This window comes from Cetorhinus maximus, chromosome 15 (genome assembly GCF_964194155.1).
Source record: "Cetorhinus maximus chromosome 15, sCetMax3.hap1.1, whole genome shotgun sequence".
NCBI lineage: Eukaryota > Metazoa > Chordata > Chondrichthyes > Lamniformes > Cetorhinidae > Cetorhinus > Cetorhinus maximus.
The window spans coordinates 31,126,864-31,153,742 of record NC_135893.1 but is presented as its reverse complement, the minus strand read 5'-3'; the positions used below and the strand labels follow the sequence as shown (position 1 = coordinate 31,153,742).

Genomic DNA, 26,879 nt, shown 5'->3' with positions numbered 1-26,879 from the left:
TGTTTGTAACATTACTGTAAAGTGGTTTGTCTTAAATTTCAGTTGAACATGTGAAATAAACCACAAAATAAAAATCCAAGTCAATTTAAAAACACCATTTTGATTACAAATGAAGACTGCAGGATACATCTGCAGCACGAGTCACATATTGTGCCTAACCTCAATGAAATGTATATCAGCTGCACAAGTAGCGGTAAGTGAAACAGTATGTTGGTTTCATGTATTTTAATACAGCTTAAAGTAATCACATCATGGCACCTTGCCTGCACAAAAAGGAAAAACTGCTGACTTTCGTTATTTTATGGGGGTACTTCTTAAAAAAAAATTATTCCAACACTATATAATAGATTTTATGTTTAGAAACTCATTGAAAACCAACCAAGAGAAATGTGAACATTTGAGAGTATTGCAAGTTATTCCTCAACTGTACTAATAGCTTTGATTAATATTTTAATTCGCCACAGCATGTATCTTTTGGAAAAGGGGAAATAATGCACAAACCTGGTGCTGCCTTCCTCCATAACCCTGGTAATCTGATAACAGGAAAAGCTGACAGGACTGGGAGGTCCTTTGCTGACCAAACCTCAAACAAAAGACACCCTTCTCCCAAAAAAAACTCCAGCCCACATTCCTGTCAGCACCTGAGCTAAATTGATGGAGAGGGAGGAGCTTGCCATGTGTGCAGTGAATGGGAGGGGCACAGACTACAGATGCATTAGATATTTAAGATGCTGTGTCTGGGCTGTTTTTAAGACTGCTTACATTTTTCTGAAAAGGACACTGCAAGAATACTTCAACTTAGCAAGTTTCCATGTTCAGTGGATGAAGTGTGCAACAGGAACTTCTTTTAACAACATACTTCTAACTATTCTGAACTTCTAAAAAGTAACTTTAAAACATTCTGCCAAAGTAGCTGATAGGTCACTAGTTCTGTTAAGGTTTTTGAAAAAGTAATCCAAAGTGGCAAGCATTTCAAACCCAAGGACAGTAGTTTTGTAGAGTCATTAATTTCAAAGGATGCCAGTCAAGATTTTCCTTTGGCTCCTTTCACTCATTTTGCTGCTCTGCAATGTTCCTCCAGGTTACAGCCAGGTTCAGAAAGCACCTTGGAGAAGGGGGACTACAGGAGGAGTGAACATTCAGAAGCTCATTACTTGCTGTGATGATCTGAAAGAGCTGAAGATCCAGGTGGCCAACCTGTCTAGCATTCTTACCGAGCTTAGTAGGAAACAGGAGACTGACTGGATAAATGTCGTCATGCAGATGATGGAAGCGGAAAACGGCTATCGGCAAATTGAATCTCGCATTACAGAAGCTGAAGGAAAATACTCTGAAGTGAATAATCGGATAGATATTATTCAGCTTCAGGCAGCCCAAACAGTTACTCAGACATCAACAGGTAAGAGCAGATTATTCTGAGAAGGGAGGGATGGGAAGATGTTATTAAATGTATTTGTCATAACATTAGGTATAGTATGCATAAACAGAGGCAATCATTAACCTTTTAAATTTAAGTTTTAAAAGGTGATTTAGCATTTGCAAAAGTATAAAAGGTGTACAGTATTGGTCTCCTTATTTAAGGAAATGTAAATACATTGGCAGCAGTTCAGAGAATATTTACTAGATTAATACATGGAAGGGCAGGCTGTCTTATGAGGAAAGGCTGGACAAGCTAGGTTTGTAACTGCTGGAGTTTAGAAGAGTAAGAGCTGATTTGATTGAAACATATTAGATCCTGACGAGACATGACAAGGTGGATGTGGAAAATATGTTTCCTCTTGTGGGAGAATCTAGAACTAGGGGCCACTGTTTAAAAATAAGGGGTTGCCTATTTAAGACAGAGATGAGGATTTTTTTTTCTCTCAGAGGGTTGAGAGACCTTGGAATTCTCTCTCTCCAAAGATGGCTGAGGCAGAGTCTTTGAATATCTTTAAGGCAGGAGTAGATAGATTTTTGATAAGCAAGGGGGTGAGAGGTTATTGTGGGTAGGCAGGAATGTGAAGTTGAGGTTAAAGTTAGATCAGCCGTGATCTTATTGAATGACAGAGCAGGCTCGAGGGGCTGAGTGGCGTACTCCTGCTCCTAATTCATATGTTCGTAAGTGAAGACCTTTCAGTTTGAAAACATTTACTTGTATTTCTTTATAACTAAAATTAAGCAGAGAGATAAAATTTCACATTAGTATTTCAGTATTACGATGAAACAGTTTAAATTGATCAATTATGAACAACAACTTGCATTTATAGTTTACTTTAACACAGTAAAACATTCCAAGGGACTTCACAGGAGCATTATCTGACAAAAGTTTGACAAATGCAAGCCAAATTCCCACTTAATAAAACACAGCTGTATAACGTGGTCTGGGTATTCCCAATTTTCTTGAGCGAGATCCCATTCAAACTCATAAATAATTTGGAAAACTCTCAATTATGTGGAAAATGGTTCAAAAGGAACAAATCAGGCATTATATTTGAACTGAAAATCACAACCATCCTTCTCCAAAAAATGTAAGTGCCTTTGAACCCATTCACCCCAATTAAGCTTGACAAAACCTTTAAAAGCCTTCTGTTGATAATAAGGCCATTTTCACTTTAAATTTTACTTTTTTCATTTTAATTACTTTATTATTGGACTCTATTTAACTATATTTTCTTCTACGCGAGCCTACTAAGCTGGAGTAAAGAGTATATTTTTAATTATTTTTCTGACTTGTTAAAGGAATCAACTAGGTTAATTTTAATAGGTTAGTATATAAAACAAAATCAAGTAGTTTCTTCATATTGTTTACTAAATCACAGTATATTTAAGCTATCAGTACATAAAGAGGAGCTACTCAAAGCAACTGTAGAACTGGTACAGTAGGTTGATTAAGTTGATTTTCCAAGTCTCATTATGTTCAAACTACATTCTGTTTCAGCACAAAATGCCAATCTGAACAGACAGCAACATATCAGAAATCTCAAAAAAAATTCTGTTACCACATGATGCACTTAAATGTTTCAATAATCATTTATTTTTATTGCAAAATTACAAGAGTTTTCTGATCAACTGCAATAATGAGGACACAAATAGACTACCAGCAGTTTAACTTGTTCTTTTTATAAGATAGAACTGCATCTTTGCATGAAAAAGTTTCCTTATATGAAATTGCAATTAAAAAAATCACTAATTTTTATCACATTTTAATGTTGTGACTGAATTTATGTGCACTCTAAATTTAAAATTACACAGTAAGCCTTGTTCCCCCCACCTTTGCCACACTTGGAAAGTGGGGCGGGGGGGTAATGGTAAGATAATGATGGGATCCTAGAGTGTGTTTAACAAAATAAATATTGTAACTGGCGAACCAGGATTCAGCTAATGGTCAGGATCTCTCTTTTTCCATTCACTCACTACGGATTCCTCAAGGCAGAATATATTCTCAGGATTTTAGTTTTGATGGGTCATTATGAAACTACAAACTATTGTGAATTTCAACACCATCTAGGGGAAGTGCTCTATCTACCTCCAGTCTCAAAGTAGAAATCCATGCTTGCCAGCTCTTGCCCTACACAGCTGCAGGTTCAACAGATCACTTCCAGCTCACATTTGTATCACGTGGCTGGAGACAACAGAAAGAACACACATTCCATTCAAAGCGTCTGAGTGTGTGTTTCACATGATTCTATCAGACACCTAGTCAAATCAGACAAGGAACCTCAGCAGTCTTAAATTCTCACCTGCTAATGAAACAGACTACATGGCATACCTTTGCCATTCAGTCATAATCAGAAACCAAGCATGAAGGGTCCCCACTTTCCACATTACCTAAATTGAACATCGGTCAGAAGGAGAAAGAATCAGTGAGGTACTCTTAACATTTATTGGATTTTGGATCTGGTTTTGGAAAAATAAATCCAGAGCACCAGTGTGCCCCTTTTCCATTCAACAGTGGGAGTCAATTTCTATTGATACACTGGACCCTGCTGTGAAATATGGAGGCCCAGAGTTCAAGAATGATCCCCATCCATTCTGTCCACTGAAACTGATGTCCTTACCCCAACAGCATTCACAGATCCATATTTTCACAAGTTTATGCTGCTGTTGATTTCCTAAGTGCTAGGTTATTTGCACTGTTTCGTGCTGTAATGGATGGTGGCCCAATTGTCTGCAGTGACTGCAATATAGTATAAAACTATCAGTTTGGGTCAATAGTAGTACTCTTGCCTCAGTCAGAAAGTTGCAGATCTAAACCCAACTCCAGGGCTAGGCTGAAGCATTCATGCAGTACTGCACGACTGCTGCATTGTCAGGGGTGTCATCTATTGAGTGAGGTGTTAAAGTGAGGTCCCATCCATCTGCTCAGGCGGATACAAAAGATCCCATGGCACTTCTTCCAAAGCAGGAAGTGTTCTGGCCAACATTTTCCCTCAGCCAATATCAGCAAAATGAATTAATAGTCATTCATTCCATTGTTGCCTGTGGTACCTTGCACTATGGAAAATGACAGCTCAGATTCTCTAAATAACAGTGACTGAACTTCAAAAGTAACTAAGAAGAGTAATAGCATCAAATTCAATCTTAAAATAATTTCATCACACAATCCTATTTTGTTGTCAAAGTTACTTAGCCATTTGACTAATTTTGCTTTAAAAGTGGCACATGTAATTGGATAGGACAATATTGCTCTGCATCAGTGTCATTTTCAACCAGCATCCCTCTGCAATAATTTAGGCAAAATGTATGGAAAACAGACTGACATCTTAGCTTTTTTTCTGGCTGTTCTGATTTTTCTAGAAGTGGTATATAAATATTAGACCACAGAATGCTACCCTGAACAGATCTTGCTGAAATTTGGAAATCAGTTTGCCATTTCTCAAATGTACAATATCTCCTGCCCAGAGTAATGATGTCCTAGTAACGAGGTGGGTGTACCTACTAGGCAGATGATGCTTGCAATAGAAATGAGGTGTTCAATCGTTTGTCTAGTTATTGTAAACCTATCAGTCAGCAATAACTTTTTTTTTAACATCCAAGACATTCAAGCATTTGGTGCCATCAAGGTGAAACACTAATACAGACTTCACAGTTGACCGGTCACACTGTGGTTTATAATGTAATCATGTAGAGATACGTTCACAGATGAAGGATGCTTCTAAACTTTAAAAAGACATTTAAAATAGTGTTATCATCATCATTTATACATTAAATTCTGCATCTGATTGTAACATCTGATAGGCTTCACTCTTGGGGCTATGGATGGCAGAAACCTACAGTTCCAAAATAATTCTATTGAAGGGAATTAAAAAGTAGTTCACTGAAGACAGGGACAGTTTCATCTGTGATATAGTTGGTCAGGCTCTTCGATCACTACAGGCCTTACTGTCTAGACTCACTCATGAAGTATGGTCACTTGATTAGGGCATGGAAGGGTGCTCATCATCTCTAGATTCATAGTCAGCAAGATGAATTTCAGTGAAAGATGAGAAAAATAAGGGGCAAAAGAAAACCTAAAAAGACAATTACTTAAGAATAGGAAAAACTGAAATACTGTTTGGCAGGTAACTCTCACAGTAATGACCAATGCACACCTTCAGAGGGAGTAGAATTCCAAATTGCTGTCATCAAGTTTCAATCAAGGTATGTTTACAATATTAAAACAAATATATCACTTGGTCAATATGCACCAAAATAAAATGTTATTTTATTCACACATTTCAAACTTTAGTTATAGTTCTAAAAAAGAAACTATTTATGCAGATGGCACATTGAAGAAAATGCAAATATTTGGAAAGGCAGAAGAACCATCTATCCACAAGACCTAGACACTGTTTTCATTAAGATGCAGTCAAGTTGTCTAAATGAATCACTGCAGCAATTGTTAAACCATATGACTCCAGACTGACTATCGTATGTAATAATCCATGCAAGCTTCCTCTAGAAATATCCAACTGCTGATTCAACTTAGCAAGTTTCTCAAAGGACATTCTATTACCTTACACCGAAAAAGCTAATATTTTTTGGAAAAATAACCAAACTAGATCTTTATTTTCCAAGGTAAAACGCAAGATATTTCCAATGACTATATAACATGTATAACACTAAATTCCTCATCTTACTGAAATTTATCGGTTTCAAATTAGAATTGATACCACATCTTCTGGGAACCATACAAATGAATGCAGAGTACTCCAGTTACTGGGCAGGCAAAAGAACATCAGCTATGTGTACACAAGTTCATACATGGAGCACAATTCAGTGGCCACCTAACCAATACTATCTTCGACAAGACAGGTGCTTTAGTTCCTTTCAAGCTACATCGATCATTTGAGAATACGAAACACTGATTGAATTCAAAACAGAAAGGGCAGATTTTGATTATGCTGCCACCAGTGCAAATCAAAATCCATCTCCATGGCACTGCAACCAGAAACCAAACAACGGGATAAATACATTACCTCCAGTCAAGCTGTTATTCGTGAAAAGCCCTCCTTAAAAGTTTCAATTATTTGAAAATGATGTTTCAATTTTCTTTGCCAAAGGAACTGCCCCTAACTGGGATATGGTCCCATTTTCACTGGTAGATCTTCAGTACCTGGCCCAAACATCCATACTTCATGCCAGAGTCAAGGAAATTGACAGTCTTGTTGACCACATCACAAGGCATCACAATTGAGCCCGATCTGGTCCTCAAAACAGCTTACTCTTGGAATGTTTTTCAGCAGGATAATGATGAAAAGCAGGAACCTTCCCTTATGTTTGTCCTCCCTAACCCAGGAGTCCTAATGCCAACTGTGGTAGCCCAATTGACACCCAAGTTCAAATCAGCTATTTCAGCATGGGCAGTAATCACAAAAAAAAAGTTATAATTAGTGTCAAGTACCCACAGGGCCAAAATAGTGTTATTTTGGTTATTCAAACATTGAAAGCTTACCTTGTTGCATTTTTTTTATTTCTGGGATACTGATATTGTCTGTAGTAATGATTCTAGGAGTCTATGTCCAACCTTCCTTAGGATTATGTGGAGCTAAAAATAATGCACTTGCCCATTTTTAGTTTTTGCATCTGGACTAAGAAGGGTGCTTATATTTACTTAAACTTCCACTGAACAACCTGGCCCTGCACTTTCACTTGAATCAATCCTTAGTTAAGTTCTGAAACGCACTGCCAGAGAGTGTGGTGGAGGCTGGTTCAATCGAGGCATTCAAAAGGGAATTAGACCGTTATTCGAAAAGGAAGAATGTGCAGGGATATGGGGAGAAAGCGGGAGAATTGCTTATTCAGAGAGGCAGGGCAGACACAATAGACCAAATGACCTCCTTCTGTGCTGTAAAAATTCTGTGATTCTGGACACCTGACTTGCCACAATTTTGCTCATTGAGCCATTTTTTTGGGAACAATTCAAATAAACAGTAATTTGCAGAAGCAATTTGATGTCTCTGCTGAAAGTTTTATGTCTTGGCACTGCTGAGCTCAGGAACACACTCACCTGGTGCAACACACCACTACCCAAACCCATTCACAGAATCCTTACAATGCAGAAGGAGACCATTTGGCCCAGAGTCTGCACTGGCTCTCTGAAATTCTTGAAAAATCACAATCTACAGTGTCAGAGCAATGAAAATTTATATCCTCTATGACATTATTTTAGAGAATTTACCATATGCTATTGGGAAACATTAGCTCTCTCAATCTTCACAAAATTTAATTTAAAATTGGCAGCATCTTAATGCTTCCAGCTCAGTTACATCATAAACCATTCATCAACAGGAATTAAAATGGGTTTATTAAAGCTGCTTACATGTGATGTTGGTTGGGTTTTCACTGTCTTCACATCTAAAAGCTAGTATTTGGCTGATAATTGGACTGCTGCAGCTCCTGGGCTCAAAGATTAAATAGCTAATTTGCTGCAGTTAGTAAATAATACAACAAAAGATATAAATTGGCAAGGTTGGACAGTCTCCATCAACAGGGGACAGGTATACCCACTGGCATCTTGTGTTTTGAAAACAGTACTTAAGTCACTCAAATTTGATCAAATCTGTGTTTCTTCAAAGGTAAACATCTAGGAAAAAGCTTTTTTCCTAATCCAAAACAGCAGCAAACAGGAAATATAAGCAAAGCGAGGCAGGGAGTGTTTTCAGGTATGCTGAATAAAGAGTAAGATATGGACTTAAACTCAGGAGATAAGTTCAAGTTCACAAGGTGAATATAGTTTACACTTAACTACCTTTTACAGAGGATGGTGAATACACGGAACAAATCTTGGTTGGGCTATGAAGACCGCTCTTATTCAAGAAGGAGCCAGATGAATACCTTGCAGAGAAAAGGGTCAGGAGCTGAGAGGCTCTCAAGCTTTGGGACTCTCAAAATGGTCCACAATGCTCTTCTACGAGGTCTATACATTCTGACGAAAGGGGAAGTGGAGGAAAGTTAAAGCCTAAATAGGCAGCTTAATTCAGAAAGGTTGAAGCAAAACACCAGTCTGCAATTTCAGGATAACAATGCCAACTTACTGGGTAGAAAATTTACATGGGCCCAATATACAGAATATTTCAAAGTGAATAGAATATATGCTGTATTTGTTAAGATTTCCGCAGCTAATAAATCATTCTGAAAGATGTAAAAACCACTATGATAAAAATTCTTAACTCATTTCAATGCTTTCTTCTTGGTGCGGCATATGTAGCTATTTAGTCTGGTTTCATAAGCAGCGGCAGAGAAGAGAATGAATGGAATTTTCCTGCTTGAGTGAGTACCAAACATCAATGTAGATTTCAATCACTGTTATAATTTGGAAAGGATTCTCAGAGTGGAAAAAAAACATTTATAGATATTACTAGAAAGAAGGCCACTCTTCATTATTGCTCATATGTAGCTTTGGCTGCAATGCAGTAATGGTTTGATTTAAAACGTAAGGATTCTGGAATAGTAATGCAGTCTTTAATCTTTTGTTAGCAGATGCCACGTACGACTGCACATCGTTGTACCAGAAGAATTATCGAATATCTGGTGTATACAAGCTACCTGCAGATGAGTTCCTGGGAACTCCAGAACTAGAGGTGATGCTTTTTGAAATAAATTTTCCTTATTTTTACTTTCTTTTGGACGTGTTTTACTGCCTCTAAGGTTTAAATTGGTGGATTGCAATACACAGGACACTTGTTATTTATCATTTGTGAATATGTCACTCTGATGCAAGAATTGTTTAGCGAAGACTAAAATATCACCAACTTATTTTACTGTGATCTTGACAAACATAGTGAATTTGGCCTAAAAGTTTACAGATTTTACTTTTGGAGTAGTGAATATGTACTGCCACTGCTTCAGAATCAGTTTTAAATCTAAGCATTACTGTAGCTGCATATGAACACCAGAGTTAACTCTTTAGTCATTAGTATCTTATTCCACTCGGAGAGGTCTTTTTCCAAGTTAGAACGGAGCCTGCATCAGCAATTGAAATCCATGTTAATTTATGATACTCACTACCAAGCGGGAAACTACCATTCATTCTTTTCTCTGACACTGGCAATGAAATAAGACTGAAAAGCTGTGATACTCCACGACAGAAGGCAAGTTAAAAATTGCAGTTTGTCCTTCATTTATATTTTTGATGAAAATGTGCTCTGATGGAGCTAAAGAATGACTTGAGCAATGGAGGGTGAAAAGAGTTAAATATTTAAGCTACTTTATTACTCAACTACGAATATATAATTGTAATACATTGCGTATTCAATAGGACTTATCCAATAGGAAATTCAAATCAAAATTCTCATGCATCAGAATGATTTGACGTTGCAACATTGCAAGTACACATATCCAAACTTAGACAAGTGAATAAGGCTCTGAATCTCATTACAGAATGAAAATCTAGCAAAATACTTTGGCATTCAAGATTACTCCTTATGCCTTGTTGAATAATTATTTGGACTGTTACAGGTGTACTGTGACATGGAAACTGGAGGTGGTGGCTGGACTGTTATACAACGTCGCAAAGCTGGCCTAAGCTCTTTCAATCGTGATTGGAAACAGTACAAGCGAGGGTTTGGCAACATCCGTGGGGACTTCTGGTTGGGAAATGAACACATTTTTCGATTAACTAGGCAGCCAAGTACACTCAGGATAGACATGGAGGTAACTTATTAGAATTCTCATTTATATATTTTTTCAAAATTATGATTTTTATTTCAAATGAAATATTCAATGAACAGAATTGGAAACAGTAGGACATGTATTATTTAAATTCTTACCTCAAAAAACTAAATGCAAATTAATGCTGGTAACAATTTATATCAGTGTAAGTGAACTGTTTAACGACTTGACCTATATAACAACAGGACTGGGAAGGACATACTTGTTATGCAGAATATGACTACTTTTCGATAAGCAATGAATTGAATAGCTACAGATTAATCATTGGAAATTACAATGGGACAGCTGGACGGGACTCACTCAGATACCACAACAACACTGCTTTCAGCACAAAGGACAAAGACAATGACAAGTGCGTGGACAACTGTGTACATTTCCGCAAAGGTAAGAGCCTATAGGTAAACAAAAAGAAAACTAAATGCTTTTGTGCAGCAAATGATGTTTACTTTTTGCAATGCTATACTAAAGAACTGTTAAGTTATACAAGGCAACCCATAAGTTTTCATGAAATCTGCAGGCAATTCATTACAATGGGCATATGTAACCAACAACAGAAATCCTTCTAGTAGCAATGTCTGATAAGAATTGTGAAAATATCTTGCAGAATTTAGCTATATTAATAGATTCTATGAATACATTACTAAGGAAAAAATATTGATACTACAAAAAATGCACTGGATTAGAAAAGACCATGTGAATCACCTGGCTGTCCCAAATTTGAAAAATACCATACTGCCAATCACATTCTTGAATTTACCTGTACTATCTTTCTCTACTGCCTCCCCAATATTTAATTCACAGTTTATACAATAACTCATTATCCTTTTGACTCCAGGTGGCTACTGGTACAACTGCTGCACAGATTCCAATCTGAATGGAGTTTACTATCGTCAAGGGCAGCACACCCAAAATTCTGATGGCATCACATGGTATGGCTGGCATGGTTCAAGTTACTCACTGAAACAAGTTGAAATGAAGATTCGTCCACAAAGCTTCAAGCCTTGAGCACGACAATTTTTGTGACTTCGTAAATGAGAAACTTAACAGTTATTACTGCATTTTCTTACAACAGAATTGTGCATTGAAGGACTTTTCTATGCAAAACTTTTGAGAAGCTCCTTTCTTCTGCTTTTGTTTCTCTGCTAACCACACACACACACACACACACAATCACGTGCCTGAAAATAATGTTATAAACATTACAAAATTAAGTGAAAAATACTAGCCACACTAACAGGTTTTTAAAATGTACATACAAAGAAATTAATAAGTACATTTTTTGAAATTGTATGGCAGAAATGTCATTGTGGTCTCCAAAGGAATTAAATAACGTGAAAGTTAATTTCACAATCTAAAAAAACGCAAATAAAACAATTAGGGAGCACTACTCCAAAGACATCTGAGAAACCAAGCTGCAAATTTATCGTAGTACTTTGTTCATAATACATACCAACACAAATTGCAACAATATAACCTGCCTCTCCCCCAACCCAGAAGTTTAATTATACGTGTCAACTTCCAGCTTTTTAAAGTTGGGAATCAGTGGTTTCGAGGAAAATACTTTTTTCCCCACTAGCTCTGTAGGTCTTTGGTATCATTCAGATCACTTAGAGAGCGAGAGTGAAGTGTCAGAACCAGATGAAATGTTTTACTGTTAAAAGTGATTTATAAATGCAAGCTGCTATTGTGCGGTGGAACAATATCAATCAGATATTTTTTATTCCATTGTTTCTTGCATCAGGCTTGGGGCAGAAAAAATTATGAGTGGTTATGCTCAGAGTCCCAGTTACAGGTGTATTTAATTAGTGTTTTCCCTAAATAAGTTATGTGTAACAAAAGGAATACAGTTTCTAAAAACATTTTATTTTCCTTGAAAGTAGATTTGAGGTGGGAAGCCTGGCTGTTGTCTTATGTGGTGGTTTATCTTCTTCAAACCAGGCTGCAGATGCTCCTATGAGACAAGGTGGATATACCTGTTGTCATTATATTTTCTGGCTTTCCTTGATCCTGTCATTACAATTCCTTTCATGATACTTCTCTGTGTCGAGATTTTAAAGCAGAACAGGGTTAGCCTGATAATGCATCTTTCTTACTTAAAAATGCATACTGAGATTCACACTCATAATCATAATAGCACCAAAATGCCAGTAAACTCAATAAATTAAGAGGTGTGATTTTTGTGAGGGTTCCAGTGTCTGGGCAATGGACAGGTGTAGCTCAGTCAAAGCGTGCCTATGTAGACTAAGAGATGCCCAAATTTAGTGGGCCAGGTCATTAACATAGCCTAGTTTTGCCCCAGTTGGATCTCAGGGCAGAAACTGGGTTGGAAGTGAAAGCACAACTGCAGACCTACAGCTTTGGGACTCTTCTTCAGCCTCAGGGTCTTTCAGTTGCTGTGAGATAACAGCATTCAGAAGGCAATCAGGCTCCTCAAAAATCCAGGGATCCTAAAACAAGAGTAGGACACTCACCCTGTTCGGCACTTTCCTTTCTTCAACCCCGCCCCCCCGCCCGAGTGTGGTCCAAGCACAAGGTTCATTGCCAGTTATTTAGGATGCTGCCACTGGAATTGCGTATCCCTTGGAATCAACTGGGGAAAATTGCGGCAGGAAGGCTGGAAAGGCTTGTCTCCTTACCCAGTGAAATGGGTCTACACTTCTTATTTCAGATTGTTGCTCCCAGAGAGTAGGTGTTCTCTAATGAAAAGATTCATAAAAATCAACCCTTTGTCAAAATTCATAATGTTTTGGGGTGTCTGTGTGTTTGGCAGGGGGGGGGGAAACGTAATGTCCCCAATAAAAAAAACCCTCACAACTTCAGCACTTGTCGTGACTTCCAAATTGCCATACTCATAACTGTCCTATTGTTTTCTGCAATTAGAGCTGTCAGTTTTCCGGTAGCAGTGTTGGCTTTGCGGAAGTTGTTGGTCAACTTTTGTTCATCCTCTAGTTATGGGTGTATGTACATGCACAGGGGGATTAGCATTTACAACAGAGTGAATTTGTAACTTCTGCAGCACTTTGATAAAGCTAGTCCATTAGTTGCAAAAAGAGCACTAAATTAGGAAATGGTCATTCATGCTTGACACGTCACAAGATAATCCAGTTCTTAACTGGGGCTAGTATTCACTCTTAGTTTAAGATGGGGTTTAATGAGCTGGTTATCAACAGCTGGTTATCATGTAAAGGTTGGAGAGAGAAATAATTTATTTTATACTGTTATTAAACTTGCTCTCAGCTAGTTTGCAGATTACAGTTTAATAGAAATTAAGAAGGATCTGCTGTGCTTTATTGGCAAAATATGAGCAATACTTAATAGGTAAACATTTTGTACTTTAAATAATACAGTTAAATAATATACTTCTGCATTATTTAAATTCCTTTTCTAATATTGAATATTACATTATAACCATATATTTAAACATATTTTTAAAACTGCAAGGGAGACTAGCACTTATCACAAGAAAATTTCAGCAAGTTTGCTTCATAACTATATATTGTGATTGCCTGCATTAAAGTTGTACCCCAAATCCCTTAGTCCCATTGTGCAGACAATCACAAATTAGTTTGATTTTATGTGATCAGTTGAATTCCAGCAATGCTTGGACACTGCAGTGGGACACACCAAAGCACAGCTTATTGTATTAAGTTATGGTTTTATAGCAATCTTTAAAAAGAACAAAGGACTAATACATAAAACCGCTGGAAAAATGTGTGCCTTTAAAAAGGGGAAATAACAGGCTGATGCTGGAAGTATTTCTGAAAGTAATATCCTACTAAATGAGTTTACCAGTAATTGTATCAAATTCCCTCTGACAGGAGAGATTGGAATGACGACAAACCTTTCAAAAAATACAACATTTCAAAAACTCTAATTAGAGACTAGGTCCTGGAACATGCTCAACTTTACTGCAGACATTTAAGTTATACTTATCCCATGTTAATTGAGACCTGGTGCATTTGTGCATCCTACCAGTCAGAAAATCCACATTTTTTCCCTATTGTCAAAAAGCCTTCAAACATTCTACAAGAAAATTCCAAAACCTCTTGCTTTGAACAATTAAAAAAAAGAGGTTGGTGGGGGAGGAGTAGTAACAAGCTGATTGAAGACAGAAAAAATATTATAACTACCATGCACAGGTTTAGCAGCACTGTCTATGTGAGTTGAGCAGTAAAGTGAAATTAGCCATTTTTTCACTTTTTACACATCACAATAAAACCTGATACAACATTTCAAAGAGAGTCCATCTGGCAATCTAACAAAGTTGTCAATTACAAAACGTGAACAGTTTTCCCCTTCCCAAATACAGAACCCATTTAATTAAGTGTTCTGTAGGTCCTGAGGTAGTTGCAGGCAACATGTGATGCATCCTTTAATTGCAGATATTATATTTTTAAAAAGCCTATTTTTAGGTCCACATTATCAACAGTATATAAAAAGAGTAGTTTTTTTTCCTGTTATGTCACAAAATTATATATATATTATTAATTCACTGAAGAATGGAGCAGTGAAACAGTAATAACAGTTTTTAAGATCTAACAGCAGACGACTGCATAGGTAATTTAAGTCAACTGACACACTATGCCAAGGCTTATATCTGAAAGGTAAGATATGGGGAGGTGACCAGTTTAGAACAGGATTCACAAAATGAATCAACAATTTTAGGGGGAAAAATGTAACAGATATTTTTAAAAATAGCAAATCTGCCTTTTTTTTAGAAAATGACTATTAAATAAAGCTAAGATTTAGATTTTTTTTCAAATATTAATCACACTTCTAATAATATTCCTAGCTCACAGCATGCAACAGAAGTTATAAAGCTGTGGCTGATGCATATCATGATGAATTAGTCAAGGAAAATGGAATCATTGTGATACTTTTAAAATATCCTCAATTACTTTGTTTCTAATTACACAAACATGATGAATGGCTGTAAATGCAAAGTAGCTTGATTGCAAATGCATAGTTCTCAAGATTCTTTGTGGAAAATACAGAGAATCTTCATTCTTCTGCTTGGTTTGCAGCATGTTTTGATAAAACAATTCATATTTAGCAATTTGCTCCCTTGCGTAAGGTATTTACTTGCGACTTGCTAGAAACCGCAAGTACGTTTCTAGACTATCAATATTAGTCAGTTTGTAAGGATTCATTTTTTTTTTATAAATACTCATCATTTTGTGACCATGTACTTTTATTTGCTTCCAAGAAAGTAAAGTTCTGAGAAACAGTTGGCAATTTGTATACAGCACACTCTGTTTAAATGAACAGGAATTCATCTGGGGCTTTCCAGCTTATTGTGTAATATGTAAACAAACATGTAGTGTGCAATGACAAAATAATTTGCAGTTACTAATGCAGTACTACACAACATAATTTTATTGTACAAGTCTGCCTTTGACTTAGAACAAGTTTCTCTTGATAGACATAGCATGCTTCATAGTATTTTTGTTTCTGCTAACTAAGAACCATGCTTTAGTAGGATTTTTGCGGTTTTTAAATAAAACATTAAACATTTTATGAACAAATAAGGAAAGGAGACTGGCTTTCTGTGCATGAGCGATGGATAGCCCAGAGGTAAAGAACAGTATTCACTATGAAAAGGGGAAGGTCAACTGGAAGCATCAACCCATTTAAAACTGATACTTTCAATGTATAACCAATACAATTTGCTGTATTATCAAAAAGATTGTGGCCACTGGTAAAATATCAACCATTTCCTAACTGATATTCACTCCACTAATGTAAGTGGTTTTGCACAATCAACTTGGAAATTAAAGATCTAACCCTCTAGATGGCCAAGTGGGTGAAGAGGCACCCGGTACAGTAATTAGCCATGGAAGTCAGTAAGTCTGAGATCTAGTTCTTAGGCTATGCTGAGTTAGCTAATCTCAGCTAGTATATTACTTATGGTGCTGTAATTGACCTAGAACCAGGCTGGAGAAAAATCAGCTAGGGTTCCATTATCCAGTACCTTAATGACATGCATGAGTATGGCTCAGGTGTGATGCCCACAACAGTTCAAAAGCCATCTGATACACAATACCAAGGCTTATATCTGGAATAATGACTATGTAGATGAGGTACTTGGGATGGTGATGGGGGTGCTACCAGCTTAGAACAGGGTTCACAAAAAGAATTAACAACTTTAGATGAAAAAACTGTTGCTAATTCTTTTTAAAATAGTAAATATTTTTTGAGAAAATGACTATGGAATGAAGTTAAGGTTTAGTTTTTAAAAAAAATATATATCACACCTTTAATAATATTTCTAGCTCACAGCATGCAAATACAAGTTATAAAGCTGTGGCTGATGCACATAATGCTATAAACAATGTATTTCTGCCTTATTGAATATTACAATATAATGGAATGAGTGGCTCTGGTAACATTTTCAAGCATGTGTGAACATTGTCAAAAATCTAAGCACAATATTTAATTCTAAGAGACAACAATCAGGCACCATCAGGCACAGCTAAATTTCAAGAATATTTGCCATTGACTGATCAGAACGTAAACGGAGGACAATAATGTCCTAGCTTGGTGTGAACCGAGCACTACTCACTGAAACAATACAGTACCATATAATTTAATAAACGTAAGCTACCAAAAATCTTATAATTTGGAGAAAAATAGATCCTTTACCCCTTTTCCTCCACTTCACTCTTAAAAACGGAGATTCATACTAGAGGACAGATTATTAGGAACCAGCAGATTTTGCTCCAAGGGACTTCACTGCAATTTAAAGGTAACGGGCAATTGCATCCAATCCCAATTCCATCCTCACCCAATGTCCACACAACGAACTCAACACATAGTGTCAAAACCTGGAATTTGCCCAATTTAAAATGTAGTGCATTCATCATAAGTTATCAGGCGCAATCTACCCAAATATATATAAATCTTCGAAATGTAATATGTGGGAAGTCATGGACACTACTGATGTCTTGGACGACCACGTGCAGGAAGTGTCACCAGCTGCATAAACTTTAGTTCCGGGTTTCAGGGAATGAGGTACATGGATAGCATGTTCAGAGAGGTGGTCACACCGCAGCTTAGGAGTCTGGAGGTAGAAAGGAATGGGTGACTGCCAGGCAGTCTAAGAGAACTAGGAAGGTAATGCAGGAGTCCCCTGGGTCCTGCTCGCTAATTTGCTTTCTGTTTTGGATACTGGTGAGAGCATTGGTTCCTCAGAGGAGTGCAGTCAGAGCCAAGTTTGTGGCACCACAGATGGCTTTGTTGTACAGGAGGGAAGGAAGAAGAAAGGAAAAGGAGTAGTGATAGAGGATTCAGACAGGTATTTCTGTGATTGTAAGCTTGCCTCAAGGCCCTCCTGGTGCGAGGTTCAAGGATATCATGGAGTGGCTACAGGACATTCTTCTGGAGGAGGGCGATCAGCCAGAGGTCATGGTCCACACAGGTACCAATGACTTAGGTAGGAAAGGGTAGGAGATCCTGGAAGCAGATTTCAGGGAGCTAGGAAGGAGATTGAAAAGCAGGACCTCTAAAGCAGTAATCTCAGGGTTACTCCCAGCCCCGCATGCCAAATAGAAATAGGAGAATTGAGCGATTAAACACATGGCTGGAAAGATGATGTAGGAGGGAGGGCATTAGATTCCTGAGGCATTGGGACCGGTTCTGGGCAAGGTGGGATCTGTACAACATCTGAACAGGACTGGGGCAAATATCCCCGCAGGGAGCTTTGCTAATGCTGTTTGGGGGAGGAGGGGGTTTAAACTATGTTGGCAGGGAAGTGGGAACCTGAAGGCAAATTCAGAGCAGGGAATTGGGGATGGAGAATTAGTGAGTGACTCTGGAAAAACTAAAGAAGCACAGGTTAAAAAATGTACAGCACAAGAATTTTACAGTGTTAAAAGGTATATGTAAATGCATGGGGTGTAGCAAATAAAGCTGATGAGCTGAGGGCACAGATAAACACATGGCAACATGATATCATTGCTATAACAGAAACCTGGCTCAAAGAGGGGCAAAAATGGCAGCTCAACATCCCTGCATATAGAGTTTTCAGGCAGGATAGAGAGGGGAAATAAATAAGGTGGGGGTGTAGCATCATTGGTTTTGAGTGAGGAGGGATGATATACTAAATGAAACCTCAAATGAAGCCAAATGGGTTGAGCTCAGAAATAAAAAAGGGGCAGCCACGCTGTTAGGTGTGTACTATAGACCCCAAATAATGGAAGAGAGTTAGAAGAGCAAATATGTAAGCAAATTTCTGAGTGCATAAACAATAGGGCAGTAATAGTTGGGGACTTCAACTACCCGAATATCAAGTGGGAAACAACCAGTGTGAAGGGTACAGAGGGCACAAAATTCTTGAACTGCATTCAAAGGAACTTTTTCAGCCAGCACGTAACAAGCCCAATGAAAGCAATTCTAGATTTAGTCTTGGGAAGTGTAGCTGGGCAAGTGGATATAGCAGCAGTGGAGGGCCATTTTGGAGATAGTGACCATAATAGTTAGATTTAACAACATTATGGAAAAGGAAAAAGATAGAACAGGAGTGAAAGTTCTAAATTGGTAGAAGACAAATTTTACAAAGCTGAGAGATGAACCGGCAAAAGTAGACTGAATACAGCTACTAGAAAGGAAGAGTGTCAAATCAGTGGGAAGCATTCAAACATGAGACTCCACAGGTACAATGTAGACATGTGCCCACAAAGAAAAAGGTTGGTACTGCCAAATCCAGAGCCCCCTAGTTATCCAGAAGTATACCGGGTAAGATAAAGCAGAAAAAGAAAGCTTATGCCAGTCACAAAAAGCTTAATACTGTAGAAAGTCTAGAAGAGTACAAGGGTGAAATAAAAAAGGAAATTAGAAAAGCAAAGAGAAGATATGAAAAAAATATTGGCAAGTAAAATCAGGAAAACCCAAAGATGTTTTCCCAGTACATTAAGAGCAAGAGAAAGACTAAGGAAAGGGTAGGGCCTATCAGAGATGTACATGGTAACTTGTGCGTCAATGCTGAAGATGTGGGCAGGGTTCTCAATGAGTACTTTGTCCCTATCCTCACTAAGGAGAGGGATGATGCAGACATTCTAGTTAAAGAGGGGAAGATCGTATCTTGTTAACTTAATTGAATTTTTTGAGGCAGTAACGAGGAGTATTGATGAGGGTAGTGCAGTGGATGTTGTCTACATGGATTTTAGTATGGCATTTGACAAGCTCCCACATGGAAGACTAGTCAGAAAAGTAAGATCCCATGGGATACAGGGGAAGGTAGCAAGTTGGATCCAAATTGGCTCAGCGACTGGAAACAAAGGGTCATGGTCGATGGTTCTTTTTGTGAATGGAAGGGGATTTCCAGTAGGATCCCACAGGGCTCAGCGTTGGGGCCCTTGCTGTTATTGTACATATTAATGATTTGGGCTTAAACGTGGGAGGCATGATTGGGAAATTTGCAGATGACACAAAAATTAGCCATGTAGTTGATAGTGAAGAGGACAGCTGTTCTCTCCAGAATTAGATCAATGGTTTGGTTAAGCGGGCAGAAAATTTGCAAATGGAGTTCAATCTGGAAAAGTATGAGGTAATGCATTAGGTGAGGACTAAAAAAGCAAGGGAATACTCAATAAACGGGAGGGTATCGAGAGGGGTTAAGGAAGGGAGAGACTTTGGAGTGCATGTCCACGGGTCCCTGAAGGTGGCAGGACAGGTGGATAAGGTCGTAAAGAAAGCATATGAAATGCTTTCCTTAATTGGATGAGGTATTGAATACAAAAGCAGGAATGTAATAATGTAATGATATCCATTACAAGCCTACCGACTCCCACAGCTACCTCGACTACAGCTCCTCACACCCCGCTTCCTGTAAGGACTCCATCCCATTCTCTCAGTTCCTTTGCCTCCGTCGCATCTGTTCTGAAGACGCTACCTTCAAAAACAGCTCCTCTGACATGTCCTCCTTCTTCCTTAACTGAGGTTTTCCACCCACGGTCGTTGACAGGGCCCTCAACTGTGTCCGGCCCATCTCCCGCGCATCCGCCCTCACGCCTTCTCCTCCCTCCCAGAAACACGATAGGGTCCCCCTTGTCCTCACTTATCACCCCACCAGCCTCCGCATTCAAAGGATCATCCTCCGCCATTTCCGCCAACTCCAGCATGATGCCACCACCAAACACATCTTCCCTTCACCCCCCCGGCGGCATTCCGTAGGGATCATTCCCTCCGGGACACCCTGGTCCACTCCTCCATCACCCCCTACTCCTCAACCCCCACCTATGGCACCTCCCCATGCCCACGCAGAAGATGCAACACCTGCCCCTTCACTTCCTCTATCCTCACCGTCCAAGGGCCCAAACACTCCTTTCAAGTGAAGCAGCATTTCACTTGCATTTCCCCTAACTTAGTCTACTGCATTCGTTGCTCCCAATGCGGTCTCCTCTACATTGGAGAAACCAAACGCAAACTGGGCGACCGCTTTGCAGAACACCTGCGGTCTGTCTGCAAGAAAGACCCAAACCTCCCTGTCGCTTGCCATTTTAACACTCAACCCTGCTCTCTTGCCCATATGTCTGTCCTTGGCTTGCTGCATTGTTCCAGTGAAGCCCAACGCAAACTGGAGGAACAGCACCTCATCTTCCGACTAGGCACTTTACAGCCTTCCGGGCTGAATATTGAATTCAACAACTTTAGGTCTTAAACTCCCCCCTCCCCCCACCCCCCGTTTCTTCCCCCTCCCCCTTTTTTTTCTCAATAATTTATATATTCTTCTTTTCCCACCTATTTCCATTATTTTTAAATCTACAACCAATACCCTGTCAGTCTTTCCACCCCACCCCCACTAGAGCTGTACCTTGAGTATCCTGCCATCCATTCTTAATTAGCACTTTTCTTAGATAATATCACCACCTTCAATACCTCTTTGATCCTTTTGTCTGTGACATCCTTTGATTATCTGCTATCACTGCTTGCTTGTCCCCACAACCACCCCACCCTCAACTTCTCTCTCCCCCTGCCCCCCACCTTAAACCAGCTTATATTTCACCACCGCGACTACTCTCCTAACTATACTTCAGTTGTTGAAGGGTCATGTTGGACTCGAAACGTCAACTCTTTTCTGCTCCACCGATGCTGCCAGACCTGCTGAGTTTTTCCAGGTAATTCTGTTTTTGTTTTGAATGTAATGATGGAACTGTATAAAACTCTGGTTAGGCTGCAGCTGGAATTTTGTGTACAGTTCTGGTCACCACATTACAGGAAGGACATAATTGCTCTGGAGAGAGTGCAGAGGAGATTTACAAGAGTATTGCCAGGGCTTGAAAATTGCAGCTATGAAGAAAGATTGGATAGGGCAAGGTTATTTTCCTTAGAACAGAGGAAACTGAGGGATGACATAATTGAGCTGCACAAAATTATGAGGGGCCTAAATAGGGTAGACAGGAAAGACCTGTTTTCCCCCCCAGCTGAGGGGATCAATTACTAGGGGACATAGATTTAAGGGGATTGGTAGAAGGGTTAGAGGGGACATGAGGAAAAGCTTTTTCACCAAGAGACTGATGGGCATCTGGAATTCACTGCCTAAATTGGCGGTTGAGGCTGAGGTACCTGGATCTGCATCTGAAGTGCTGTAACCTGCAAAGCTATGGACCAGCTGCTTGAAAGTGGGACTAACGCAAATCTGGCCAGTGCAGACATGATGGGCTGAATGGCCTCTTTCGAAACCATAACGTTTCTATGGTTAGGATCAATTTTATTTTGCTCACTTTACAAGATTTTGTTACAAAGCTGTATCTTGCATTCTTTGCAAACTTCTTTGGTGCCTAGTTATCTTAGCCTACATAAATAATGTGCTGTGCTAATGTTTTCGGACATTTAGTTTGTTCAGTTTGAATGAACTACAACAGTTTATGGTACTGAGCCAATATATTTTCCATGCCTATTCTGGCATTGGTATAAGTTATAAAAGCAAAAAAAAAACTTCTATATAAAATTTTGATGAAAATGGATTCTGCTGTAATAAGGCATGTACCCTGCTTAAAGGCTATACATGCGCACAGCAAGACATTAAGTAGAAAACTGAATTGGGATCAATATTGTTCAGAGATGGAAGAGCTTGGAAGCTGTTTATATTAATGACAATGCACAAGGAAGTCGAAGGATACAGTTGCAATCCAGGTTGCAAAGTGAATTTCTTACTTTTACAGCAGCAAGCACTTCCTATTAACATTTACAGAAAAGAGAAACATGACGTGCTGGATTCCTTGTACTACAGCATTCTGAAATCTAAGGAGAAATTGCACTGTGGAGAACATGCGCTACTTCATTCTGACACCATCATGATAAAGATTTGCTCCGAAAAAATTAAAGGATGTAGTATTAATGGTAAAGAGACAGCATAGCTAAAGGAAAATAAATACTTCAGGACGTCCCAAAGTGCTTCACAGCCAATCAAGTACTTTGAAGTGTAGTCACTGCTGTAATTTAGGAAATACAGCAGCCAATTTGTGTACAGCAAGCTGCCACAAATAGCAATGTGAGAAAGATCAGATAATCATTTGGATGATATTGTTCAAGGGAGAAGCGTCTCATCTGAACAGTGCAGCCTGAATTTTGTGCTTAAATCTCTGGAGAAGCTCAAAGCATGAGGAAACAAATGCTCTCAGATTGGCAGGATTTGGTTAACTAACTATGTATTCCAACAATCTTTGTTGAGGCCTCTCTATGTGCATAAATCACTTAAACATGGGCATAGAGGGACTAACATCAAAATATGTTAAAGACACCAAATTAGAGTTGTGGCAAATTGAGGAAGACTGCAGGAGACTTACACAGGGAAAGGCACAGGTTAGGTATGTGGGGGCAGATAAGAGGCAAACGCCAGTCAAATAGATAAATTTGAAGTGGTAATTTTTGAGAAAACAACTGAGAATATAATTATGTCTAACTCAAAGTCCTCAATGATGGGGTGGAACAGGGGTCTAGGGGTTCAAGCACTTAAACCTTTAAAAGCAATATTGGATGTGGAAAAGTCATAAAAAGGTCAAATGGCTTCTAGGGTTTTCTATGAGGCATTGCATATAAAAGCTAGGGTAGGCCATATATGTACCCTATTATACAAAGATACTGGAGTCAGTGAAAAGATTAAACAGATTTACTAGCTTGATACCATGGATTGAAGGATAAAGTTATAATCCGTTACTTGAAAATTAAAATTATATTCATCAGAATGGAGAAATTTTAAAGAAAATCTTACAGAAGTGTCCAAGTTAATAGGATAAATAGTAAAAGATTATTTCCATTGTTTGATAAATCAGTCGTAAGGGAGCATGAACGTAATATCAGAATCACGGAATTGCTATAGCGCAGAAGGTCCATCATGTCTGCACAGCTTTTCAAATGAGCAATTAACTTAGTGCCATTCTCCTGCCTTCTCTCTGTAACCCTGCACATTCTCCCTTTTCAGGTATCAGTATAATCCCCTTTAGAATGCTTTGATTGAACCACCACACTCTCAGGCAGTGCATTCCAGATGTCATTCACTCACTGCGTGAAAAGTTTTTTCTTTTATCACATTTGCTTCTTTTGCCAATCATGTTAAATCTGTGCCTCTCGCTCTCGATCCTTTCACGAGTGGGAACAGTTTCTCCCTGTCTACTCTGTCCAACAATTCTCATTAATCTTTTCGTCACTCTCTCCAGTGCCTTCATATCCTTTCTAAAAGTGCGGCACCCAAAACTGGATGCAATATTCCAACTGAGACCAAACTAGTGTCTTACACACAAGTTCAACATAACCTCCTTGCTCTTGTACTCTACAGCCCTATTAATAAAGCCTAGGATACTATATGCTTTGTAGTACTAAAAGCATAAAGGAAGAAGGTTGAAAAGACTATTTTCATAAGAAAAAGCTATTATACAGCATTCCATAAGATGTTACTTAAGCCAAATCAATCACAGCACTTCTGAGAAAATATGGTGAACACTTTGAAGGGTGCAGGAAAATGGGATTAGACGAACTCCTATACTGAGCTAACACTCGGCAACAGGCATTTTGGGCTAAATAGCCTCTTTCTGGGTTGAAATTTTAATGAAGCAATGGTCTTACAAAGTTACAGAAATCGTCACACAAATCATACTAAACTTGAACATGTAATGTCGTCCAGATAAGCAAGTCAATTTCTTAATTCCACATATTCTCCTTTTCAGACTTCATGCTTTCCTCAGAAGTGTTAAACTTAATAAAGTTAGCAGGCTTACAACATTTCTGTTGGAGTAAAATATGCTACTTTGTCAACCTGACAATCTAAACCAAACATCTTTTTTCAGCAAAAGAAATTAGTTGATGGTGCCTTAAACTTCAAACAAACTTTAAATGAAGATGACATTGCTAATTGTTTCATATAATTTTACATCTATACTCATACATAAATGCATAAAAAGCCCGGTGTAGAATTCACTCCTCCACTTGCTTTTCTGGTTCCTCTGTTCTTTTCTCTTACATTGTCGGGATCAAGTTACTCAGGTTAAGCCAAATGCAAAACAACAATCACTATAGTCATCCCAAACATGGCATTATCTGAGAAAAGCACCTCCCACTGCACCTGTATTGCTTAACAACGTGACAAAGGTGGCTAAAATTCTGACAATTTAGGCCAAATGATTAGAATTTGTGCTGCTGACCCTGGCAGTGTAACAACTGTGTTGACTCTGCACAAACTTATTTTACTGAGAAATGCTATGAAGAGGGCAGATATTTTCATTACATGATGCGCATATGTAAAATTGTTCTAGCAAGTATATTATCCTTCACATCAAATGAAGTTCGATGGTGGGAGTGTGATTCTTTGAAGTTACGCCTAGTGTCTCCAGTTGGTGTAGTGTAAATGAGGAAGAGAAGGGGCCAATGATAAAACTTTGTTGTACTCTGAAGGTGACTTCTAAGAGGGACTTGGGAAGATAAACTGTTACTAAAGATATGCTTTAGTGATATGTTACTAAAGATAGTTCTGCTGGATCAAGGAGGAGTGTAACCAGGCAGAAGGGAACCACAGAGGAAACAGTGAAGGACAATGGACTATTAACTATGTTAAACACTAAGGAATAGTTGAGATATATAGGGAGGAACAATACACCCTGGTTCGTGAGATTAGTGCATCTGATGAGGGTGGTGGTCCCTGTGCAGTAGGTGGGTGGGTGGAAACAAGATTGAAGGGATTTGCAATGATGGTTTTGGTATAACTGAACATGATACCTTGGGAATGGGTGGGGTGGTGGGGAGGAGAGGGAGGTTAGAAACAGAATGCCACCAGGAAGGATGGAGGTTGGAAGTTGGGTTAAGCTTTTTTAAGATGAGAATTATGATAGTATTCGTGAAGCTGAGCAAACAGTACCATGATGGAATTAGGGTAAGATAGTTCTAAATTCAGGAATTGAGTGTTCTCAGGATCCCACTTTTACAATTAGTTACCACATTTATACACAGAACAGGTATTGTTCTGCAAAGCAAATCAATTGTATGTAAAGCAATTTGAGAAGTTTCAGACATTCTCAATAAAATACTATATGAATAAAAGTTTAATAAATATATTGCTTTCTTAATAAAATTCTCTCTCTACTACATAATGGCCTGGATTATCTAGCTTTAATTATTTTAAAACTGCCAGCATTCACCCTCATTACTCTATAATATTGACATCAACTTCTGGTGTCTGCACAAATCTAAAAGCTGCTGTAACGTGTTTCCCTGCTCCTCCACAGGGTGCACTGTTGAAGCCCTCACAAGTGGAAATCAGTTAGAAATCACTGATTTGATGTGAACTTCCACTTTTTATGTAACTATTCTTGCTGTAAAAACCCTTGAGTAAGTTACACCTTGTTGAACAAGGTGTAACTGGGCTTTTAACAATGTTTTACACAATTATTATTACTAAATAACCTCTCTTTGGTCCTGAAAAACAAATTCCTTCACACTGCTAAAATCTACATAAATTTTTAAAATAAGTTAACTTTTTTTTAAAGTTTGTTCAGCATTCCACCTCCTACCTTAATCCCATGTGTTTACCACAATCTTTATTTCACTTTCTATAAAATCATAAAATGTGAACAGTAAAACCTGCTCATTATTTCTGGCTTGCTATTTTTTTGAGAATTCTTCAGTGTTAATGGTTGTTTAGCCTGCTAGCTGGGATCACTGTTACTAGATGCCAGAGATCCCCTCCAGTTGGCCCCAGAATGAAATTAATTTTGGGAAAGGTAAAATCCATGTGACAGAGATCACTTGATCTTTGTGGGCAGCTTTAAGGTCAGTAGCAAGTGCCTTCAGTTCATCCCTGTCCTCAAAATTTGAACAAAAAATTCAGCTCTAGTATCATGGCATTTTATGATACGATCAGTCCATCACATAATACAGGGTTATATTCAAAAAATTCAGATGGCATCTAACAGTAAGTACAGAAGATATAAATCATAACAGTAAAACCTTTCACATCAAAACTCTGAAAAGGTTGAGTCAACTATAATTTTGATTGAATCTGAAATGGTTTTTCGCACATTTATGTAATTTACGAAAAGCTAAAGTCTTCAACTGTTCAATTCAGCCTGGAAGCAAAAACAAGTATTTTAAATGACTGTTATGCTACTTACACCGCTGAACTATAATCACCCCAGAGGCTACTGTCTGGTATGCGATCTCACATTACAAGGATTTTATTTCAGAAAAGTTTCTACTTCAAGTAAAACAGGCCTCAACTAGCTAAACAAAATAACCTTTTTCCCTTTGAATGTCAGCTAATT

General features: G+C 38.4%; 2 protein-coding genes across 4 annotated transcripts in view; one reads left to right on the top strand and one right to left on the bottom strand.

Moving 5' to 3' along the window:
• Positions 1 to 26,879, bottom strand: part of mtor (mechanistic target of rapamycin kinase) — a 352,436-nt gene that overhangs the window by 199,742 nt on the left and 125,815 nt on the right. The gene's annotated exons all lie outside the window — the stretch shown is intronic.
• Positions 919 to 11,275, top strand: LOC144690589 (angiopoietin-related protein 7-like). The gene is made up of 5 exons (XM_078558213.1): positions 919 to 1,399; positions 8,941 to 9,041; positions 9,919 to 10,113; positions 10,317 to 10,515; positions 10,967 to 11,275. The coding sequence occupies exons 1-5, from the start codon at positions 1,018 to 1,020 to the stop codon at positions 11,134 to 11,136; spliced, it is 1,047 nt and encodes a 348-aa protein (XP_078414339.1). The 5' UTR covers positions 919 to 1,017; the 3' UTR covers positions 11,137 to 11,275.